This window comes from Mustela nivalis (genome assembly GCF_964662115.1).
Source record: "Mustela nivalis genome assembly, chromosome: 2".
In the NCBI taxonomy this organism is placed as follows: Eukaryota; Metazoa; Chordata; class Mammalia; order Carnivora; family Mustelidae; genus Mustela; species Mustela nivalis.
Window position 1 is genome coordinate 157,556,114 of NC_139021.1, and position 21,661 is coordinate 157,577,774.

At 37.6% G+C, this 21,661-nt stretch overlaps 1 protein-coding gene across 13 annotated transcripts in view; it reads left to right on the top strand.

The window, feature by feature from the left end:
• The window catches only part of R3HCC1L (R3H domain and coiled-coil containing 1 like), a 92,773-nt gene that overhangs the window by 57,320 nt on the left and 13,792 nt on the right, over positions 1-21,661 (top strand). For 10 of the 13 annotated variants that reach the window (XM_082722206.1, XM_082722214.1, XM_082722212.1 and 7 more), the window contains 5 exons: positions 62-1,869; positions 14,878-15,053; positions 19,887-19,957; positions 20,832-20,927; positions 21,414-21,554. In XM_082722206.1, coding sequence (XP_082578332.1) covers positions 76-1,869; positions 14,878-15,053; positions 19,887-19,957; positions 20,832-20,927; positions 21,414-21,554 — 2,278 coding nt within the window. In that variant the 5' untranslated portion in view covers positions 62-75. Of the gene's footprint in view, positions 1-61; positions 1,870-14,877; positions 15,054-18,932; positions 19,090-19,886; positions 19,958-20,831; positions 20,928-21,413; positions 21,555-21,661 lie in introns of those variants that run through there. The other 3 variants (XM_082722209.1, XM_082722210.1, XM_082722208.1) reach the window with 2 other exon arrangements.

Consider the following 21,661-nt stretch of genomic DNA (forward strand, 5'->3'; position numbering starts at 1 on the left):
TCTTTTGGTTCAATACATTGTAATTAGTTTTTGGTAATTGAATTATTCTCTCTTCTTGCAGATTGAGGTGGTACCATGCAGCAAGCAGCAGAGAGATGCAGAGTTCGAGTCAGAAGGCCTGACATGGCACTTTATGTACCTAAAGCTCGAAGAAGTGTAGTGCTGCTCAAGTCAGGTGATGAGGAAAAAAGCTGTGGTCCACTTAGCTCCGTGGTGAAAGAAGAACAAAAAGAGGATTGTTTCTTCCAAAAGGAGATCTTCAGAGACAAATCTGAGACTCAGAGACTAAGCATTAATCCTGAAAAAAAGGAGCACAACCGTAGAGAAGGAAAGAAGTTTTCAACAAAATTAAGAAAAGACGTGTGCCTTCAAGAAAGAAAGAAAGATAGGATTTGTGTTAAGAGGCAAACTACAGGATCCAAAGAAACATTATGCCAAGGACGTCAGGAGGGTGTCCCAAATCCCAGGATACCTTTACAAAGACATTTTAAACCAAAGGAGGTGGAATGTTTGGAGGTTGAAGCCACAGATGTGACGGGACCTGGGAAGTTGCTTCTATCTCGGTCTTATTCAGAAATGAATGAGGCCCAGGTTCTAAACAGACCATTCCGAAATGTGGAATTCTGTGATGTCAGTAGGCATGAATTAAGTGGCGAAACATTTGAAAGCAGAGGTTTAGAAAGCAGAATTGAAACTGATGCCAAAGTTGTGGAGCTACTATCGCAGTTTCCTAGAGTTTTTAATTGTGTGTTGAAATCTGAGAGTATGATAGTACCTGTAAAACTGAATTCTGATTCTGTAATTGCACAACAAAGCATGCAAACATCGTGTGGAATGTTGACTCCCAGTAGTGGAGGCATTACTGCTATTTCTGTTCCTGGAAGTCCAGATGGTGTCACTGACCAAACTTGTATAGACTTTGAAGCTGAGAATGTTAGTGAGGTAGCCAACAATACAGATTTCATCTTGGGTCAGAGTGGTATAGATTCCATTCCTGAGACTCTAGATAACATCTCTCATAAAACGACTATAGTCAGCAAATTAGAGAGCGTAAATGGCATTTTTGATCCTGCAGTGATTGGAGAATGTGAGGAGAATGACAGCACTGCTGATGACTTATGTATAAAGTATGAACCTTCTGATACAGCTCTCCTTGCTCATGAAACAGATACAGATGAGTCGAAGAGTGTAGGTGACATTACTAATAAAGCATGTAAGATGGACATTACAGATGTCCCATCTGATCAAATAACTATGGACAGCCCTTGTGTAGTTGCAGTTAGAACAGCTGATGAGGTCTGCAGTAACACAGGTAGTTTCTCAAAGTACTTAGAAATGAGTGCAGATGCAGCCCCTCTTCATGTAGCTAGATGTGGGAATGATGTGGAAAATTCCAGCAGCCTGACTGCTTGCTCAGATACTTACCCTGAGAGTATTTCCTCTGGTTTCACAGAGTCAACAGGAAAGTTGATAGAGAGCTTGTCAGATTGTGCTTCCTCCTTACCTATAAAGAAGATTGCTGGTAGTAATTGTAACACTTTTTTGGACTCTGAACTCAGTACGTTAAATGGGACAAAAGTACTTTCAGACAGTGCCTCGGGCAATGATCTGGATTGTACTGGTGACACAACAGAGGCATTGCACGAACTAAAAACTGCTGAAGAGTTCAAAACAAAAGAGGAAGATGACTCAGAGAATATGGAATTTGGTGTATCTTTTCCTGATATAGAAACTGTATCTATGGAAACATCCATGGAACCGAAAGCAACGGAAATGGCTCCTGTGGAGGGAAGTGCTGCTACTGAGGAGAGCTGGGAGTCTTTGTTTAATGATGATGGTGACTGCCTGGATCCACGTCTTCTACAAGAGGTCTGTTCAGTAGAAGCTGCTCAGTGTTTACATGATTTATAGATTCGTAGAGCCTGATATTTTGGGGGTAATTTTGATAGACATTTGTGCACACTCATATATTTACTCACTACATCCAGTGAGGCTTCCTGTGGTAAACAAATGGATTGTAGATTGAGAAGAGAATGCCTGATAGATCTTACCAAGTAAAACATACCGAATTGAGCTGTACTTATAAAAGCCACGTCCTGAGAGATCTTACTGAGTAGATTAGGGATGCAGTTAATGGGTTCTGACTATCTGTTGCGGGGATACAGAGGGAAACATCTTCAGAAGGGCTCTTCTACATTGACAAGCTGTATTTTACACAGGCCTATTTGAGGGAGGAGAATAACTTATTATTATTTATATTTATTGCGTTTTTCCGGGAAACATTGCAATGTTGTTAGACACTGTGGAGGGAAGGAAGGAGAGAAGGGAAGGGTAAAATAAGGGAAGGTGTGATTGTTTTTATGTAGTTTATGCTGAGTTAAATTAATGTGTAAATGATTGTTGAGTACATACAGAAAATATAAGTGAATAATGCCATGCTGGTTAAAGTTCATAAATACAAAATGTTGGGTTTGAAGACATTTTAGAAATTATTTAATTCTTTTCATTTTCTTAATTTAGACATTCACTCTATATCCAATATTTAAATTCCTCACCACAAATAACAATCATTGGTTTTAAATAGAAGAACCACTTCCCCCTTCATTCCTTATAGTGGGTTCACATAACCTTTGTCTGGAAGGAGAAAAAATAATTTCACTGTGAAGTCCCCAATTTTGGAAATGAGGAAATTGAAGCTTAGTGGTCATACTTTTAGGAACGGCATAATCAAAAAAAATTTTTTTTTAAGATTTTATTTATTTGACAGAGAGAGAAATCACAAATAGGCAGAGAGGCAGGCAGAGAGAGAGAGGGGAGGAAGCAGGCTCCCTGCGGAGCAGAGAGCCTGATGCAGGACTCGATCCCAGGACCCTGAGATCATGACCTGAGCCGAAGGCAGAGGCTTTAACCCACTGAACCACCCAGGCGCCCCAGGCATAATCAAAATTTCAATTTAGTTCTCTCAATCCAGTGTTTATGTTCTTTCTACCAAACCACGTCTTTACCTATAAAATACTTCTGAGTGATTCCAAAGAGCCTTTTAAATATGAAGTGAGTAGTGCTTTTGTTTCTGAGAATTAAACCAGAAGTACCAAAAAATGATTACACGGATGTGAAGAAACACGTGAGACTACAGAGGGGACAGGCCATTGGACAGAACTGACTTTCCAGTACCAAGCAGTTCCTCGTCGTTTTTAGGTGTCTGTGTGCGCACGTGTCTCACGGTTAGCACTCCTTGTGGGCAAGTCGTTGTCCTCAACATCCTTTGAAAGAAATACAGAGCAGAAGGTATTTGTGAGTGGGCACCCACAAACCCCTTGAAATTGCATGCAAAATGTTATGTGTATGTGGAGTTTTTCATAGCTTTCATCAGGTTCTCAAAGGCAGTGCTTCACTAAGTGTGGTCCCTGGACAAGCAGCGAGAGTGCCACCTGGGAACTTGTTAGAAATGCAAACTCTTTAGCCCAGCGGTCTATATATTTATGTGTTTTCCAGGTGACTCTGATGCACATAAGGTGAGAACAGTTGCTCAAAAGGTAATAGACCAACATAAATAGGTATCAGAACGTGAGTGTGGTAACTAGAGATGGCTGTCCAACCGTAACTAGAAAGAACACTGTTCAGCAGAGGTTTTAGACCCAAATTAGGTTAAGAAATACTACTAATGTGGGAAGGTAGGTGACTATAGAGAAGTTGTTAAGGATCTCATCATTGGAAGAAGGTCTCAGGGATGGCAAAGGGATTACCTGAGGGGTAGAGAGCACAGTTACGCACAGGAGAGAAGGAGTAGCTTCCTATGAAAGAAGGGCATGGCACACAGAGCCTTTTACACATGATGGGTCTCAGTATTTATTGAATGGATGTAGGTGATAGGGTAGAGTTGGAGCTCTGATTTTTTAGGGTGGACTCCAGGGGCTGTCAAAACTTTACTGCTGCTGGAATTTGGATTCTCTATGGTGGTAGCTTAGGGATACGGCTTCTCTAACAGGGGAGGAGGGTTCATGTGTGCAACTGTTTTTCAGGTCTTAATGCTTTTTAGAACAGGTGCAAAAGAATGTAGGCAATCACACAGTGTTCCGAGGCGCATAGTAATATAGCCAAAGAGGACACTTGCATGATGTAAAGCTGGGAATGGCTAGAAGATGGAGTAATGTTTTAAGCTAAAGACAGCTAGTTCTTGGGGGTTGTGTTTGGATATCACATACTGGGTTGGTGCTTGCCAGGGGTGGGGTCTGTGTTGAGGTATGAGGGGTGATGAGAGCCCAAGGGAAGGAAATGGATTGAGAAAGTGAAAAAAAAAAAAAAAAAGTAGCAGCTCCAACTCCACAAACTATGGTCTCCTGTGCTTTGAGTTTTAGGAGATGTAATAATAATGTTATTAAAAGATGCCACAGATCCAGTAACATTAATAGCCCTCTAGTGACTATTACTCTTAATTTATTATTTATATTGCTCCAAACATACTTTATTAAAGGCTAAACCAGAATGTCTGCCAGTCTTGAAAATTTTCCAGCTAATGATTTTTTGGCTCTTTTCCCAGCGGGCCTGTTTCTTTGTTGACAGTGGCTACAGATGGAGGTGTGTAATACTTCTAATGGGCAGGGAGGTATGCTGTGGAGCAGGGTGTGGCAGCCATTGGCATGTGAAGCAGTTTCCTGCAACATCTGAACTTCTAAAACTGCGTGAGGGGGTAGAGAGCATAGATAGGTCATTCCTGAATTCCTGGAACTGCCATTCTTGATGAGCCTCTAAAGATCACACTTATTCTCCTTAAGCCATGGTTTGGGATGCCCAGAAGTTTAAGTTGGTAATTGATAAAGAGAAAGGATATTGGCCTGACTTCTCCTTCTAACCCTCTGAGATCTGGTATGAGAACACAAGAATTACTGTTGTCTAGATAAAATGTCCATAGCTGGGGCGCCTGGGTGGTTCTGTGGGTTAAGCCTCTGCCTTCGGCTTGGGTTGTGGTCTCGGGGTCCTGGGATCAAGCTCTGCATTGGGCTCTTTGCTCATTGGGGTACCTGCTTCCCGCTCTCCCTCTGCCTGCCTCTGCCTGCTTGTGATCTCTCTGTGTCAAATAAATAAAGACATAAAATCTTTAAAAACAAAAGCAAAAACAAAAAAACATCCATAGCTCCTTCTGCCTCCTAGAGTGATCTGCAAATCTATTGATTGGTAGGAGGGTTAGTAAGATACCAGCAACGTAACACTGATGTTGATAGACTGTGGCATCTGGTCCCTTCACTGGTCATTTGAAATTGGTCATTTCTGGTCTTGATTTAGGTAGGAGTCTCCTTTTGCTACAGAAGGCTACTAACAATGTTACAATCATGAAAAGAGAAGAGTAAAGGAACACCAGCCGTCCCCACAGACTTTGGGAAAAATGCTCTCTGAGTTTAAGTAGGAAGCCCAAAGACAAAAGGAAAACCTCAAAATTCCATCGCTAAAAGCAAATTATATGAAGAATGAAGGGAGGAAAGTCCTTCATATCCTATCCCCTAGAGACTTCATTAGTAGTTGGTACTTCTTCACTTTGCAATTAAATGGAAAGATCGAGTACTTAGAGTTTGAGAAACTGTAAATTGTAAATAGCTAGGTATATATGGTTATTATCACTTTTGTTTTATTTTATTTTATTTATTTTTTTAAAGATCTTATTTATTTATTTGTCAGAGAGCAGAAGCAGAGGGAGTGGGAGAGGGAGAAGCAGGCTTCCTGCTGAGCAGGGAGCCCCATGTGGGGCTCAATCCCAGGACTCTGGGATCATGACCTGAGCCAAAGGCAGATGCTTAATGGCTGAGCCACCCAGGCGCCCCATCACTTCCATTTTAAAGGCACTTTGTTACATGCCAGCTTTTTTCTCAGCTTTATCTAAGGTGTTTGTTTGTTTGTTTGTTTTTTTAATTTGGAGAAATGGGATATAACCATGTGATTAGATAGTCATATAACAATCTGAAGGATAATTAATATAAAACCACTTTATGAGAGATGTCCTAAGTCTGACTGTCTGATGGGTGATCTAGAGAGTGGCATCAACAGAGGATGAGATCCCTGAGGGCTAGACTGGTTGATACTGTTGCATGTTATTGAGGCTGTAGAATTAAACAAGATTTGAAGCCCTACTTAGATTGTTGTTATGTTCCCAATTTCTGTTTTCTTTTTCTGTTTCTTAAAATTGATAGATTTTTTTTTTTTTTTAGTGGTTTTAGGTTTACAGAAAAAAATTGAGTGAGAAGTTTAGGGTTCCCATATGACTCCTTCACTGTTTTATTACTATTTTAATTTTTATTTTTACAGTACCTTTTATTATTAGTTGCAACTCATTTTAGCAGACTTATATTTAATATTTTTATTAAAGTGTCTGAATTAATAGGTCATTGGCTGCCTAAGTGAGGATTCCAGATGCCGTAAATTTGAATGCAGTTACTTGGGACATCCAGTGAAGAATCTGGTTGAATGAAGTACTCTATTTGTTGTTTAGTCCACTAGTGGATGATGACTGGATCTCTGGTTGATACAGAAAGAGAGGGAATACTAACATTGCTCATAGTTTATTTCTAAACCAAACATGTCCTAAAATGAAAAAAATCTCCCATCTGAGCTCCATTAGGTTTGTTACATAAATTTTTTTCCTCTTAATCTGCGTTTACACCAACAGCATTTAATTTCTGATGCTTTTTCAGAACTGAAGAGAGGTAAACAGTTCTAGGCCTCTATTGTCGGTACAAGGAGGCATTCTTGTCTGCAGCTTGGGAGATTCCTGGTGTGCTGTACTCCGTCCCTGGCAGTGCTTTTACTTTAGTGAGCTCCATGAATGTATATGTGGAATATAGTTGGGGCAACTGGGGTAGGAGTAGCGATATCACTTGTAATGTTTCTTCCATTAAATTCATTCCCTGTTCAGTGACAGTAGCAGGGAGAGATAATGGTAGGGTTGGCCAAGAGAGCCAGAGTGTACACTCTACCCCAGTCAGGAGAAAAACATACTAACAGCTTTATCACAAAGATTTTAAACATTTTAAAAATGCTCAAATTTTTTCATGAATTTTTTAGTTCATTTCTGTTAAAGAGTTTGGTTAACAAGAATTAAACTCATCTACACTTTGATTTGAATTAATGTAGTCATTTGTATCAGAAATTTCTTGTATGGCATGTTGAATACTCTGTTGCTGGGCTTTGAGAGGGAGGGCTAGAAAGGAAGAGAGGGTCCCAGCTATAGGCTTGACTCCTGAAGTGGGTAGCCAGCAGTCAAAATATATTTAAATTCAGACTGTTTTGTGTTATGAATCTGGGGATGCGGTGTGAGGAGGTATAAATTAGCAGTAATGCCGCATGACAGAAGGAAATTAAGTGCCAGTCAGCAGCCATGTACAGATCATTTGTGTGAATTGACCCAAAACTGAGACTGTTGAGGAAAAGCTAAGAGGATGCCCAGGCGTGCTGGATCCTAGGCTTGATGCACGGAGACTGTGTTTCTGATCCTTCAGATGATGGGTCATGCTCTTATATTGCCTGCCCTGACTCATTTCTTAAAGCAGTGGGTCTGAGTCTGCAGTTTGAAGGTCAGAAGCACATATGTATTACCTGATGGAGACAAATAGGCAAGGGCTAATACTCTCTAAAGTAATAAACACAAAGAAGACATTTTTATTTGGGAGAACTGGCATAGATACGATGTAGGATCTTAGGTAGTTGAAGGGAGCATAATTAGGAACTAGAGAAATCAAGAAGTGGAATGGCAGTGAATGCTACATTTATCTGTTTTGCAGTGTTTCTTAGGACTTGTGGGCAGCCATTGTCCCTGATTATCATAACAGTACCTGAGTCAAGCTGTCAGGGATAGTTTGGGAAGATTCAGACCTCTAGCAGTCTCCTGTTCTTGGGTTGTCTGGTCTTTGAGCTTTCTGCATCATCATTGGCATCTCTCCATCTAATCTTTCTAGTCATGCTGCGAAGAGGAGGAAGTAGAGACGTCTCCCTGCCTCCTCAGCACTTCTCTTGACTATTAATTAAATCTGTTTGGTGGATCGGTTTAGCATCTTGTCAAGGATGCCAACACCAGTCTGCCATGTTAACTTATGTATGATCTGAAGAGGAACCAGGTCCATGTCGGTTCAGGATGTTCACTTGATCTTTGCCCATATATTCATGTGTCATACATTACCATCCATGGGAGAGAATTAGAGCTCTTCAAAGTTAACCTCTGACACTGGGGTCAGTAAATGATCATCTGAACCAATTGCTGGGCTGTTGTACATGTCTCACTGTTGTACCTTTTCTCTTAGATCCTTTAGCCCTTTTCCTTTTCTGCTTCCTTGTTTATCCCCACCCCCGCTTCTTCTCTTTAATTATGCCTTAATCCAAAGCTGTGGCCATGGCTTTCTCCCACTGAGGATAACCAGAGGTATTGAGATATTGCTTCTACCTATTCTAGAGAAATCTGTAGATGACACCTTACAGGGGATTCTACACATTCTTGTTACAAATTTTATGAAGCCAAAGTTTGCCTTTCCAGCTGTGGTTTCCTGGTAAGGTCAGTGGGGGCATAGCCTAGATAGAGTAGATAATTTTATTTGTGGGTAGAGAATTCCACTGGGGACATTTTCTCCTCTTACACTTACTATATAAAATGTTAGAGTTTAAAAGTCTAAATTTATCCTTCTGTTGAAAAGGATGTAAGTCCAGAATAGTACAGAAGAGGCCTAGAAGCTATGACTTATGCTGCATAGCATATAAATATTTATGCTGTAATACTTTAATGGCATTATCTTTTTAGGGAACTCCTTTTGAATGTTTTTGAATTTGGGTTATGAGGAATTTGAAAAAAACTTGAAATACCTTTTTTTTTTTTCCTTTATAAATAAATAGTGTTATTTCCCTGTCTGCCAAAGAGAAGTTAAATGGGTAAAACATTTTAATTCTAGCTTTTGGTCTATTCACAATACTGTAGACCAACATGAAAAATTCTTGGCTGTTACTCTCAACTTTCTGTGATACTGGCATACCTTAGATAGAATTAAATCCAGATAGTTCAAAAAGCTTTTTTTATGTTTTTGTTTATAGCTTTAACCTGTTCTCCAATGAAATCTTTCCATTTATCAAGGTTTATAGTAAATAATGACATTTTAAATTGATTTTCTTCAACAGAAAGTGAGTTAATAAGCAGTTGTGTAGCCATAAGATATAAGCAGGAGAGAAAAATAGAAAGAAACAAAGAACTTGGATACCCTAGTCTATATAATTGAGAATTGACTGTATGGGTTGATTCTGTAAATCATGTTATCATGTTATACCACCAACTTGTGATCAAGTCTTTGTTGTCCTTTTCCCTGCAACTTATGCCCCCATGTGTAAATTTGTTACAGACATACCTATAGTTTAAAGTGGTTTATTATATTTCATACAACTTTATTACATGTTGAAATTCAAGTTCTTTTTGTAATGTATGCTGAACATACATTAAATGTGTGTTGGTTGAGTGATTAGGTGATCAGGATGAGGTGGAAGGAAGAGCCAGGTCCAGCTCTAATATAAGGTCCTGTGTAATGAGTATTTCAAAAGTAGTACGGATGAAGTAAATGTAGATGATGTAAAACTGAAAAAGGGTAGAGGACAAGTTAGATTATCCATGCTTTGGGGTGTTTAGGGGAGGAATCACAGAAGAGGTGGTATTTGAGTATGTCCTTGGAGAATGGTGTGATATTTTGAGATGGGCAGACTGACAGACATTAGCACTTGTGAAGTAATAAGACCAAAGCAATGGGGAGGAGGAAGTAAGGTGTGTTGAGGCAGAGTGAATATTAATCTTTGGTTGGAATTTAGCATATTTTAAGGGATAACATGAGATAAAGCTAGAAAGGTATATTAGTATACTATTGCTGCTGTAATAAATTACCACAAAATAGTGTCTTAAAACAACACAAACTTATTAACTTACAGTTCTGGAGGTCGGACGTCTAAAATGGGTCTCACTGGGATAATTAATTAAGGTGTTGGCAAGGCTGTATTCCTTTCCAGAGGCTCTTGGGGAAAACTTATTGTCTTGCTTTTTCAACTTCTTGGAGTTTGCCACATTCTTTGGCTCGGGGCCCCAGAGTCTTGCTAATATCATCACTCTGACTCTGAGTTTTCCTCTGAGTTCTTCTGCTTTTAAGGACCCTTGTGGTTATAATTGGGTCCACTCTGATAATGCAGGATAATCTCCCCGATTTAAAGTCAGCTGATTAGCAACCTTAATTCCATCTGCTGCCTCAGTTCTCCTTTGCTGCATGTACCATAACCACAGGTTAAGAGAAGTTAGGACATGGATGTCTTTGAGAGGCTGTTATTCTGGTTGGGGCCAAATTATGAGAGCTTTAAGTACAGCCACTGAAAATTTTTGATCAAAGGAATGACATGGTCACGGCAATATTTTGGATAGTTTATTTTATGCTCCTTATGCTATCTAGAATATACAACTAGAAAGAAATCAGCAACCTTGAACTATCTTTTTAGTTTTGCCATTGATCGTCCCTTTCTCCCTTCCTCCTTTTCTCCTTTTGCCCTTCCCTTCCTTCTTCCTAGAATACTTTATATCCATAAATCCGTAATCAGAATTAGTTGTCCTGAACATTAATACGGCACTGTTTCTGATTGTGTTCACTGAAAGACCTTTTCATCATGTTACGGAAGGAATACTAGACTAGCAGTCAGGAGACCTGAGTTATGATTCAAACTCTGTCAGTAATTTGATTTGTAATCTTAAGGATATCCTTTAGTTTCTCAGTGATGCAATCCTCCATCTTTGTAATCAGGATAATAATAGCAGCCATCTGACATGCTCATCTGACAGAGATATAAATATGACTTTATTCCAAAGTAATGTAGCATATTTTTGTTTTTTTTTCTGTAGAGAGTAACTGGCTTCATAACTTTGTAACTTTTTTTCTTTTTGAAGAAAAGATCTTTTTGATCCTTAAAGAACCAAGGATCAAACAAAAAACAACAAAAAATAAAAAGCTCAAGGATCCATGCCTGATTGACCTACTCTTCTCACCCTTTTTTTTTTCCTCTATAAAAAGGGATCAAGGCAATTAAGTCATAGCAAGTCAGGTACTATTTTACAGACTTGTTTTTAAGACCAGACTATTAGGCTTTAAGAGTCTTAAAAACCCTCACTTTGGGGAAGATGATTTTAATTTAGCTGAATATGGAAGCTGGTTATGCCTATGAAGGAATACTCACATTTTACTTATACTTTATAAATAAACAAGACAGACCACTGGCAAAAAAAAAAAAAAAAAACAAAAAAAAAAAAAAACCTAAAATGTTTGTGATTCATAACTCAAAATTATTTGCTCTGAGTTATTTTATTCCCTTGGTCTAATAGAGAGATTAGAATGAATCAAATTCAAAACCTCTATTGCTCTATCAAACATTTCTTAGTCATCAGAAAGAAAAATACATATGTAGGTCTTAAAATATGAAGGTTTCACATTGACAGTATAGCAGATACTTGCTCTATTATATGTGACTTAGAGTAAATGTTTCAGTTGTCTAATAGAAATATGATGCAGGCTACAAATAGGAACCATGTATATGATTACAAATTTTCTAGTGGGCACATTAAGAGGAGTGTCATCTAATAATATACCCAGAATATCATTTCAACATGTAATCAATATAAGAAATTATTGAGATATTTTATTTTTTGTATTGTCTTTGGAACCTGATGTGTATTTTATGTATAAAATACATCTCAATTTAGATTAGCCACAGTTTTCAAGTTCTCAGTGGCCACAAGTGGCTGGCAGCTACCGTGCTGGGCTGTGCAGGTCTGCTGCAGGTGTATCTACGTAATTGGTGTGTGAAAGCTTAGAGCCTCTCCTTAAAGCTGTCTGTATTGCCCTGTCTAATCTGCTGACAGCGGCCCCGCCCCCTCGCTTCCCTTCACAGTCTTGCTCTGATCTTCACTTCATTCCGTATTGTTCTCTTAGACATTTCCCTCTTCAGTGTCACAAACTTCTCTCTCCTTTACTCTGTCAAGGCTCCCTGTCATGTTTGGCTGGGGTTCTCAGGAGAGAAAGTGGCATTAAAAGTATGGCCTCCTACCTACCACCAAACCATAACCAAAAAAAATGTGTTACTGTTAGAAACGTAAACTGACCTCACCAATATCAGTGCCGTGGGGAAATGAAATGAAGTTCTTCCTCCTCCTTGGAAAAGTTAGGAATATCTGATAATAGTGGTGTCTGATAGGAAAAACTAGTCAGGAGTATCTAATTTGCAGGCTTTATATCTATTGTTATAAAATATAGAATAAGAATTGTGTTTTGTTATTATTAACACTTTGTGTTTAACCAGTCCCAGAAGCCAAAACACTCAGCAGTTTCCTTAGAAATGGAATATAAGTATGTTAAGTTCAGTTTTGCTGAGTAGATTAGAGCAAAGGACCATAAACAGATGTTCTTGGCAGACCATTTTTTATTTTATTTTTTTTTAAGATTTTATTTATTTGACAGAGGGAGAGAGCACAAGCAGGGGGAGCTACAGGCAGAGGGACAGGAATAGGGAGAAGTAGTCTTCCTGCTGAGCAAGGAGCCTGATAACTGGGCTTGGAGCCTGATCCCATCCTGAGACACTTAACTGACTGAGCCACCCAGGCGCCCCTTTCCTTCCTCTTTATAATCAGTTCTTAGGGTTTATAATTCCAAGGCATTTTGTAGTCATGCATTGTTTATGTCTCACAATGCATTATTTAGCCCCAGTTTATAAATGCACAGACATGCAGTGATTTATTTTGTTTTTTACAAAGTACCTCAAAAAGTTAATGCCAGAAATCCAAAAATGAAATTAGGAAAACAGTTCCATTTACAATTGCATTTAAAAACTATTTAGGAATAAATTTAACAAAAGGAATATGAAACTTGTGCTCCAGAAACTACAAAACATTGTTGGAAGAAATTAAAGAAGACCTAAGTAAACAGAAAGCTATCCCATGTTCATCTTTTCTTTTTACTGTTGAGATACTTCTCAAATTGATGTGCATATTCAGCAAATCCTAGCTACCCCCCTCCCCTTTTGGGGCAGAAACTGGCAAACTGATCCTCAGATTTATATGGAAATCTAAGAGACTAGAATAGCCAAAATGATTTTGAAAAAGCAGGACAAAATAGGAAGATAAAACTTTCTGATTTCAAAATCTATTAAAAAACTACAGTAATCAGGATAGTGTGGCACTGACATCAGGATGGAGTTGGAAATGACTACTGACCTTCCTTGTTTCTGGGACAGTTCTCTTAAACTGATAGACCAGCCCCCTTTAGGCTTTTAAGGATTTGTTAGGTTTAGCTGATTTCTTCTTGCCCGATTTGTAGTGCCCACTTCTTTGACCATGATCTGTCAGTGGCAAAACAGTTTCTGTGTTCTATTTCTGTTTGGAGGGATTTTGCCACTCTTGGGATTTCAGTTTTTTTGATCGTCTCGCATGCTCAGTGGTCTGGTGAGTTCAAGAAAAGCTACTATTTTATGGATCACCTAATCTTTTCTCATTGTTATGGTGGAAGGAATAATTCTCTTTCTGCTTTCTGCATCCTAAGCAGAGTGGAAATATGGCACTTGGCCTGTAATACATTCAGTACTCAGTTAAAATTTAATTAAGTGGGTTGAATTCATTGAATACTTAGTATTATATAAGTGTTATACTTAGTGTGCTGAGCACGTACATATCATTTAATCTACACACCTATCTGTGAGGTATAGGTGCTATTATTATTCCTGTTTTTTTTTTTAAATGTAAACTAAAGCTTAATGGAGAAAAGGAACTAGAGGTACAGCAATGAATAAACATTTTTGTTAATTCTACCTATATCACTTTCCCTCTCCTCTTCCTCCCAAATAAATTCTTGAATCCATTTTTTACTTCTGCAAGGAAAGGAGATGTATCCTTGGCATTGCAAATTCTCATTTCCTCATTTGATGGGCAGTAAGGCATAGTATAAACGAGGGAAAAGCTGGAAGAGACCTAGTTGGACTCTCCCCTTCCGCCCACCACTGCTAGTTGGACTTCTGATTAACAGGGAGAAGATACTCTCAGGTCCGAAGGCTTTGGGTGATCAGTACTAGCCCCTAGGTTTTATAGCAGGTGAATGACAAAGGACTGTCTTGGCTTTGATGCCATATTCCATTTTTCCCCTTCCCTTCTGCTTCCAGAAGTGTGAAATAGTTAATAGCCTTCAGTTTTCTTTAGAATAGTAGAATTTTGAGTATTTTTCATTACTGTTAATTTTTTTTTAACTAATCTGTGATGTGGGAATTCCTGTAGGTAACTGTCATGTTAGAGACCTTAAATATAATTACTTCTGCCACTCACATTTGTCTTAACAAATTCCTTTGTAAGCTACATGTAAGAAAAGGTAGGCTAACAAAGTGTTTTCATTTTAAAAATTTCTTCTTTGTTTTTGTTTACTTCCAGAAAAGAAACTATGAGATGAGCCTGATCAATAAGGCCAAATAAAGCAAATATTATTAATTCATCTCTTCAGCTATTTTCTGAAATTCATTTTCCAAGATGTACATTTTTAACTCACCACATTAATCAGTCTACATTTTCTCACACTCTGGTTGATAGATGCAAGTGAAGTTTCATGCATTGCCTATCTTTGTTGGAATTTCAACACCTTTTTTAAGTATTCTTCATGTTAATATAAACTGGATGATAGACTTCTGGTCATTGTTGTATTTGTGTATTTGTATTTGTGAATAGCATTAATACAGAGACACTGTTAAAGATTAAGGAATTGGAATATGGAGACAAGGACGGATCATTTATATATGGTAGGATATTTTATAGTGCTCTGACTTGATGTAACCGTCAATTATATGCTTCTTCTTCTCTAGTTATCAGGGAATATGAAGAACAGAAAAAGCATCCAGGAACCTAGATTTGATTATTACAACCATGAAGTTTCTGATATTGACCTCAGTGACTGTGAATTTCCACATGTCATTGAAATTTATGACTTCCCCCAAGAATTTCGTACTGAAGACCTCCTGCGGATTTTCTGCAGTTATCAGTAAGTATTTGCAAATAGTTGGGCATGTTTGGGAAGGTGAGATGAAGTTTTCTTAATATGTCTTCTGAAAAACCATCTCTTGTTTGCATATTCCCTATTGTTTACTTTAGCATCAGTTTTGTTTATTGTCTTTTCCAAGTCCATTAGAAATCTTCTGTATCAAGTCTGTCTTCTTCTAAGTTCTTTAAAAATTCCAAATAGTCTCTCTAGACCCCATTTTGGGCATTTAAGAAGAATGTCTTCGATTATGACTTCTGGATGTCTTCATGGTGTGTTTAATCCATTTATAATTATAATAATTATAATTATTGATGTATTTGGATGTATGCCTGCCATCTTTTTTTGTGTTTACTTGTTTCATCTATTTCTCTTCTTTCTTGCCTTCTTTTGGATTGATGAGGTATTTTTTTCTCATTCTATTTTGTTTGGAAATGATACTCTGTTTCTATTCTTTGGTGGTTACTTTAGAAATTACAAAATGCATGCTTAACTTACCAATGGCTAAAGTTAATGTTTTTACACTCTTTCCAAACACTATAAGGGCTTTTTAACTCCATTTCCCAATTCCATTCTCTCCCTTTCCACCACTCCCAACTATATGCTATGGAGACTATTTTTTAAAAAATTTTTTTCTTTTTAAACTCCATTATTTGCTGTTACTCTTTTATAGAGTCAGCATTCAGATTTATCCAGTTTCTGTGTTCTTCATTTATACCTCTTGCAGCTCATATCTTCCATCTGAAATCATTTTCTTTTTGCATGGAACATACTCTTTTACCATTTAATTTAGTAACAGTCAGCCATCAACAGACTGAATTGGGTTTTGTTTTTTTAATGGCATTATTTCAACTTTGTTTTTGAAAGACATGTTTGCTAGGTATAGATTTCTAGGTTGGCAGTCATTTTTCTCTCAGAAATGTGCAGATTTAGTCTACCGTCTCCTGGCTTTCTCTGTGGAAAATAAGAAGCCAGCTGAAAGTTCACAACCGTTGCTTCTGAATGTAATCTCTTTTTTCTCTTAGGGGTTTCTCTTTGTCTTGTGTTGTGCATTTTAGTGTGATGTGGCTTTGTGTTTTTAAAAATTTATTCTTCTTGAGAGTATTTGAGTTTCTTAAATCACTAAGTATTTTTCATTGGTCTTGGAGAACACATAGTTATCTCTTCAGGTAGTTCCTTTGTGTCAGTCTTTCTCTTTTATGTTCTCTAAGATGTCAAGAAAATATATATTAGACCTTCTCACTTAATCCTAATGTTACCTCTCTTTTATATTTTCTGTTTGTCTCTGATACATTCTGAATCGTTTCCTTAGTTCTAATTTCCAGTTCACTGATTTCTTTCTTCAGCTGTGTTTAATTTGCTGTTAAATCTGTCCATTGAATATTTAAATTTCATTTTTTGTTTTTCATTTTTCTAAGTTCTCTATTTCTCTTTAAAATCTTTGTGGTCATTTTTAGTTTTTTTTTTTCTAAAATATTTTCAAGATTTAAAATATTTCTTAAATGTATTAAACATAGACCTTCTATGGTCTGTGTCTGGTAATGCCTTTACCTGAAGTCTTTTTAGTTCTGCTTCTGCAAATTCTCAGGTTTAGTAATATTTTTTATTGTGAGCCAACTGTTTTCCTTGGAATTTTATTTATGGGAATTGAATTCTACAGTAGAAGAAGAGGATTTCTCCTGAGAGGATATGTGTTTTCTTCTGCCAGGCCCAAGGGCCCGAAGAGTTCAGCAGCACTGTAAATTAAATTACTGATTAGAGGTTATTTTGACCACTGAGTTAGAAATAGTCAAGTGGAGAATGATAAAAAATGTTTGTTCTCTGTCTCAACTAGTTTATTTTAACAACACATATAAATGTCTAGTCACTTGCCAGTCTTTGATGTGGTGCCAAGGCCTTTTTTTTTCTTTCAAGTTACTGGCCTATTGATAGAAGAGTTCTTATATGTTTTCCTCATAACATATCAACTAAAGTGGAATGAGAACTTTAAAGTACCTTTAGAGGCATCTGAGTGCTTACTCTTTATAGATTAAAATGTTTTCTGTCCTTTATAGCTGTTTTGCCCAAACATAATTGATAGTCATTTTTGGATTTTTTAGTGACTTCACCATTCTCTGCTGTTCCACAGCATTCAGTTAAGTTTTTATAGAAACAGCATCTTTTCTTTTTCACATTCATTTTTCATTGTTTTAATTTTAGTAAATTACGTAATGAAAATACAAATTAAAACTGATATAAACCATTTGAAAACAATTCCACTAACTCTTGTTATGTATATAATTCATACACATATAGGACAAGATAAAGAATCAAGTATACCTTTGTATCTTTAGCTTATAAGAAGAAAACAAGCTTCAGGAATAAAGAAACAATAAAAAACAAGCTTCAGAAAGAAAGTTATTAAAGAAAAGATCTTCAGGATCTGGAAGAAGTCAATACGAAGAAGGATTATACTTTAACATTCTCATCCTGATACTAAAAATGAACTAGGTCTTTTGTCTCGTACTACAAATGTACATTTAAAATTCAGTTCATATAGATCTTGAATTTGTTAGATTCTGCATCAGGATTTAACCTCCCACTTTTTCCTAAAGAGCCAGATAGGAAATATTTTAGGCAACTCTGCCATCATTGCATAAAAGCAGCATGAGCATGATTGTATTCAGTGAAATTTTATGTATGAAAATATGGGGCACCTGAGTGAATCATTTGGTTAAGTGACTGCCTTCAGTTCAGGTCATGATCTCCGGGTCCTGGGAGAGAGCCCTGCATCAGGGTCCCTGCTCAGTAGGGTCTGCTTCTCTCTTTTTCTCCCTCTGTGTCCCCCCAACTGCTCATTTTCTCTCTTCCTTGCAAATAAATAAAATCTTTTAAAAAAGCACCCTGTTTTTCTATGAAGTTCTTAGAATAGGCAAAATTAGCTAGCAGCCAAGTACCTCACTTAAATTTGGATGGGGGAGGATATCAGTTCTATAGCTAAAAGAAATAAGAGGGTAACTGGATCCCAGAGAACAGTTAATCTTTCCGTAGACTTTCCGCTAAATATATAGGTTTGGTTAGTCAGTCAAATTCATTAACATGTTCAGACCCTATATCAGGGCCTGTTCCATATAAAGTGCCTAATGGATTTTAAAAACCAGTCAATGAGCTTAAATCTCAAATTAGTACTACCTTAGATTGTTATTAGTAATGATGATTTTTAAAACCAAGGATTAGTTTTATTGATGACTAGAATTTCCTACTAAAGGCTAGTTAATTCTTATGAATTATTAATTAACTTTTGCTTTATTTCTTCCTAATCTTACCTGCAAGACCATTTTTCTATCAAACCCAAAAACATTCCCAAAAGAAGAGAAACATTTTAAAGGATTATGAAATTCCAAAGTCTAAAAGACTCTCCAGATCCCATCTAAGGTCTTTTTCTAAGCTTTTTGTAAACTCTTATTATACAGGCTCTTCTGCTATTGAACTTTTTCAGTCTCCAACCCCTGTGGTCATTTTAAGCCATGGTCAAAACTTACTCTTACATTCAGGAAATTCTCTAACCTTCAAAGCCTCCTTCATTCCTTTTTTCCTCAAAGGAATTTTTTTCTTGACTGAAGGAAGATATTTTAGCTGTTGTTTCTTTTTCTTTCTTTATAGTGCTTTATAAAAATAAAGTCAAGGTCACGGTGCAGAAGCCTACAATAATGTCTGAGAGTCAAATACCCAAGTCAACTTTATATTTTAGTCACCATTTTTTATCAGTATTAATAATCTTCCTAATGAATATTGTTATTACTCATAAAAAATAATGAGCACTGTTCATTTATTAAAGGCCTGTAAGTCCTCAGCACTGTGCTCTTTGCCTTGTCACAGATGATCTCATTTCCATTTTCACAGTAACTCTGTTTGGAAGGTGCTATGCCCATTTCTACGGATAAGCAGACCTAGCTTCAAGAGAAGTCAAATCTGCCCAAGAACTCAAGGTGGCAGAGCCCTGAGTCCTTTTGTATCCAACCCTCAACCCCATGTCCTTTCTACAGAACTATGTTGAATATATGAGCAGTTTTTAAGTTCCCTGCTGAAAAACTAATGCCATCATTTTGATAGTCATTCTGTTCACTATGTAATAGCTCTGCTCCAAAATAAATGTGTTTTTAATGGTCATTGTTTTGATTCTAATCCCATCTGATGTTTCTCTGATCTTGATATCTTAATTATCCTGAACTGTTCTGAGTTTGCCACAGTTCTTTCCTGTTCTCCCTTTACTTCCTTTCTACCACTCGAAATAATAGGTCAGCCTCTCTGATTATAGTTGTCTTTTTTCTCAATTTCTTGGGTTTTTTTGTTTGTTTGTTTTGTTTTTTGGGGGTTTCTTTCTTATTTGTTTCTTGCTTTGAATGACCTGTGTCCCTCTCTGTCTCTGTCCGTGAGGCTACATTTGCCTTAAATCCAGACCTTCCCTGTCTCCCTCCTCTTCCAATATTCTTCCGTGACTTCTCTGCGTCCTCCTTTGACCTCTTCTTGTTCTGTGCCCATAAGAGCATCTCTTGTGAATAGTGTGATAAACACTTTGCCTCCCCAAGGGACATGCGGAGATTAATTAGTTGATGTCTGTAACTGGCTGGGAATGTAAAATACTGCCAGGTAGTTCTTTAGGATGGTGTTATTGCTTTTAAAATTCAGTGGCTTCTTCTGTCCTCCAAACTGTTTTTTGTGGCATTATCCCCATTCCACCTGTGCGCTTGTTGAGTGTTTATCTCCTCATGAAATGCTTTATGAGACTCTATTTGAAAGATGTTTCATAAAAGTAAATTTTATTTTAAGAAATAAAATTGTGTTGTTTTGTTGCAGAAAGAAAGGTTTTGATATTAAGTGGGTGGATGACACACATGCCCTAGGAGTATTCTCCAGTCCGATTACAGGTATTCACCTAGTGGATTTCTGTGGTCTTTCCTTATTGTCTGTTTTCTCTTGCTACTTGTTCTGATTTCCCTTTTATTCTAGCAACTGGCGTATTATCCAGCCAGTGTAGGTAAATGGCAGATGCAGGTTTTTGAGGCACAGTACTTTGTACCAGTGTGCTTTCCCTCTCCCTTTCACCTTAATCCAATAGCAATTTGGAGAGAGAGCCAACTCCTTCCAGGGTTATGTGCTGTGTAACTGTCCGTTACGATCATACATAAACAGATAATAGGTAGAAATTTAAGAAGCCAGTGTGACTGAATCCTAGAAATGTTGTGATGTTTTTTTCCACCCAGACAAATGAATTTGAAGTAGGCCTTGATCCTGAGAGATTATAATACTTGCTTCCTTTTCACTTACATCATTAGCCTCATGAAAGATGTGATACAGAGGCATTCAAAAGATGTTAGAGATGTTGGTTCCTGTCTGAACCACCTAGAAGAGGGGTCTGCAAACTATAACGGGCCAGGTAGTAAATATTTTAGGGTGGAAAGTCTCTGTCACTACTTAATTCTGCTGTTGTTCAAGAAAGCATCCCTGAACAGTATTCAAATGAATAGAAGTGGCTCTATTTCAGTAAAATGTTACAAGAACAGGTGGATGGCTAGATTTGGTCACAGAACCATCTTTCGTTGATCCCTGATCTAAAATAATCATTTGCCAAGCTGTTTATGGATTTTTTGGAGCTGACCATCTCTTTTGTTTGCCATGAAAAAATTAATAAAGCGGAACATCTAGACACCTAGGAAATATTTTCTGAGAGCTAGCCTTAAATTTTCCTTTTATCACTCTTCCTCATATCTTCTATTTTCTTGTATTTATTCCTCTTTGCAGCTCGTGATGCTCTGGGTAGTAAACATACCATGGTGAAAATCCGGCCCTTGTCACAGGCCACAAGAGCAGCCAAGGCCAAAGCTAGAGCTTATGCTGGTGAGCCTATAATCTCGGGCTTTTTCTTGTGATAGTTGTTATTGTTTTTTCTAGCACTTGTACCTCATCTGGAGTTCTAAAGACATACCACTTTTATTTTCAGTGTTAAACGAAGTATGTTTTTAAAGAAAAGACAAAAGGCTATGTTGGAAATAAGGCATCTGTGCAGCCACTTAGAGAGAGGGAGAGAGATGGCCAATCAATGCAGCAACCATTTTCTGATGACATCCTTATCTGGTTTACCTCACTGTTGACCTGTTTCCAAGGGTCACTGTAGAAATTGTGTTAATATAGATAACGAAGCCAGGGTTGTTTGTGTTTTGCCTTGCTAGTTTCCTCTGATCATCATCTATTGGCCTGTATTAATTACTGCTAAGGCAGCCCTTGTTAGTCTGTTTTATATGTTAATTACAGAGTTAAATCATTTGGCGCTAGAGTGCTTTCTCTTCTTACTCCCTCCTACTGCCCCCCCCTTTTCCCGTTCAGAGTTCCTGCAGCCAGCAAAGGAGCGTCCTGAAACTTCAGCAGCCCTAGCCAGAAGGTTAGTCATCAGTGCCCTTGGGGTTCGAAGTAAGCAGAGCAAAACGGCAAGGGAAGCAGAGCTCAAGAAACTGCAGGAAGCCCGAGGTGAGTTGAAGTGGTGGCGTTCCTCTCTAGCTCTCTAGACCTCTCTAGTTCTATAGAGCTCACTATATATAAGGCATGCGTTTAAAAAAAATGAATGAAGCCCATTC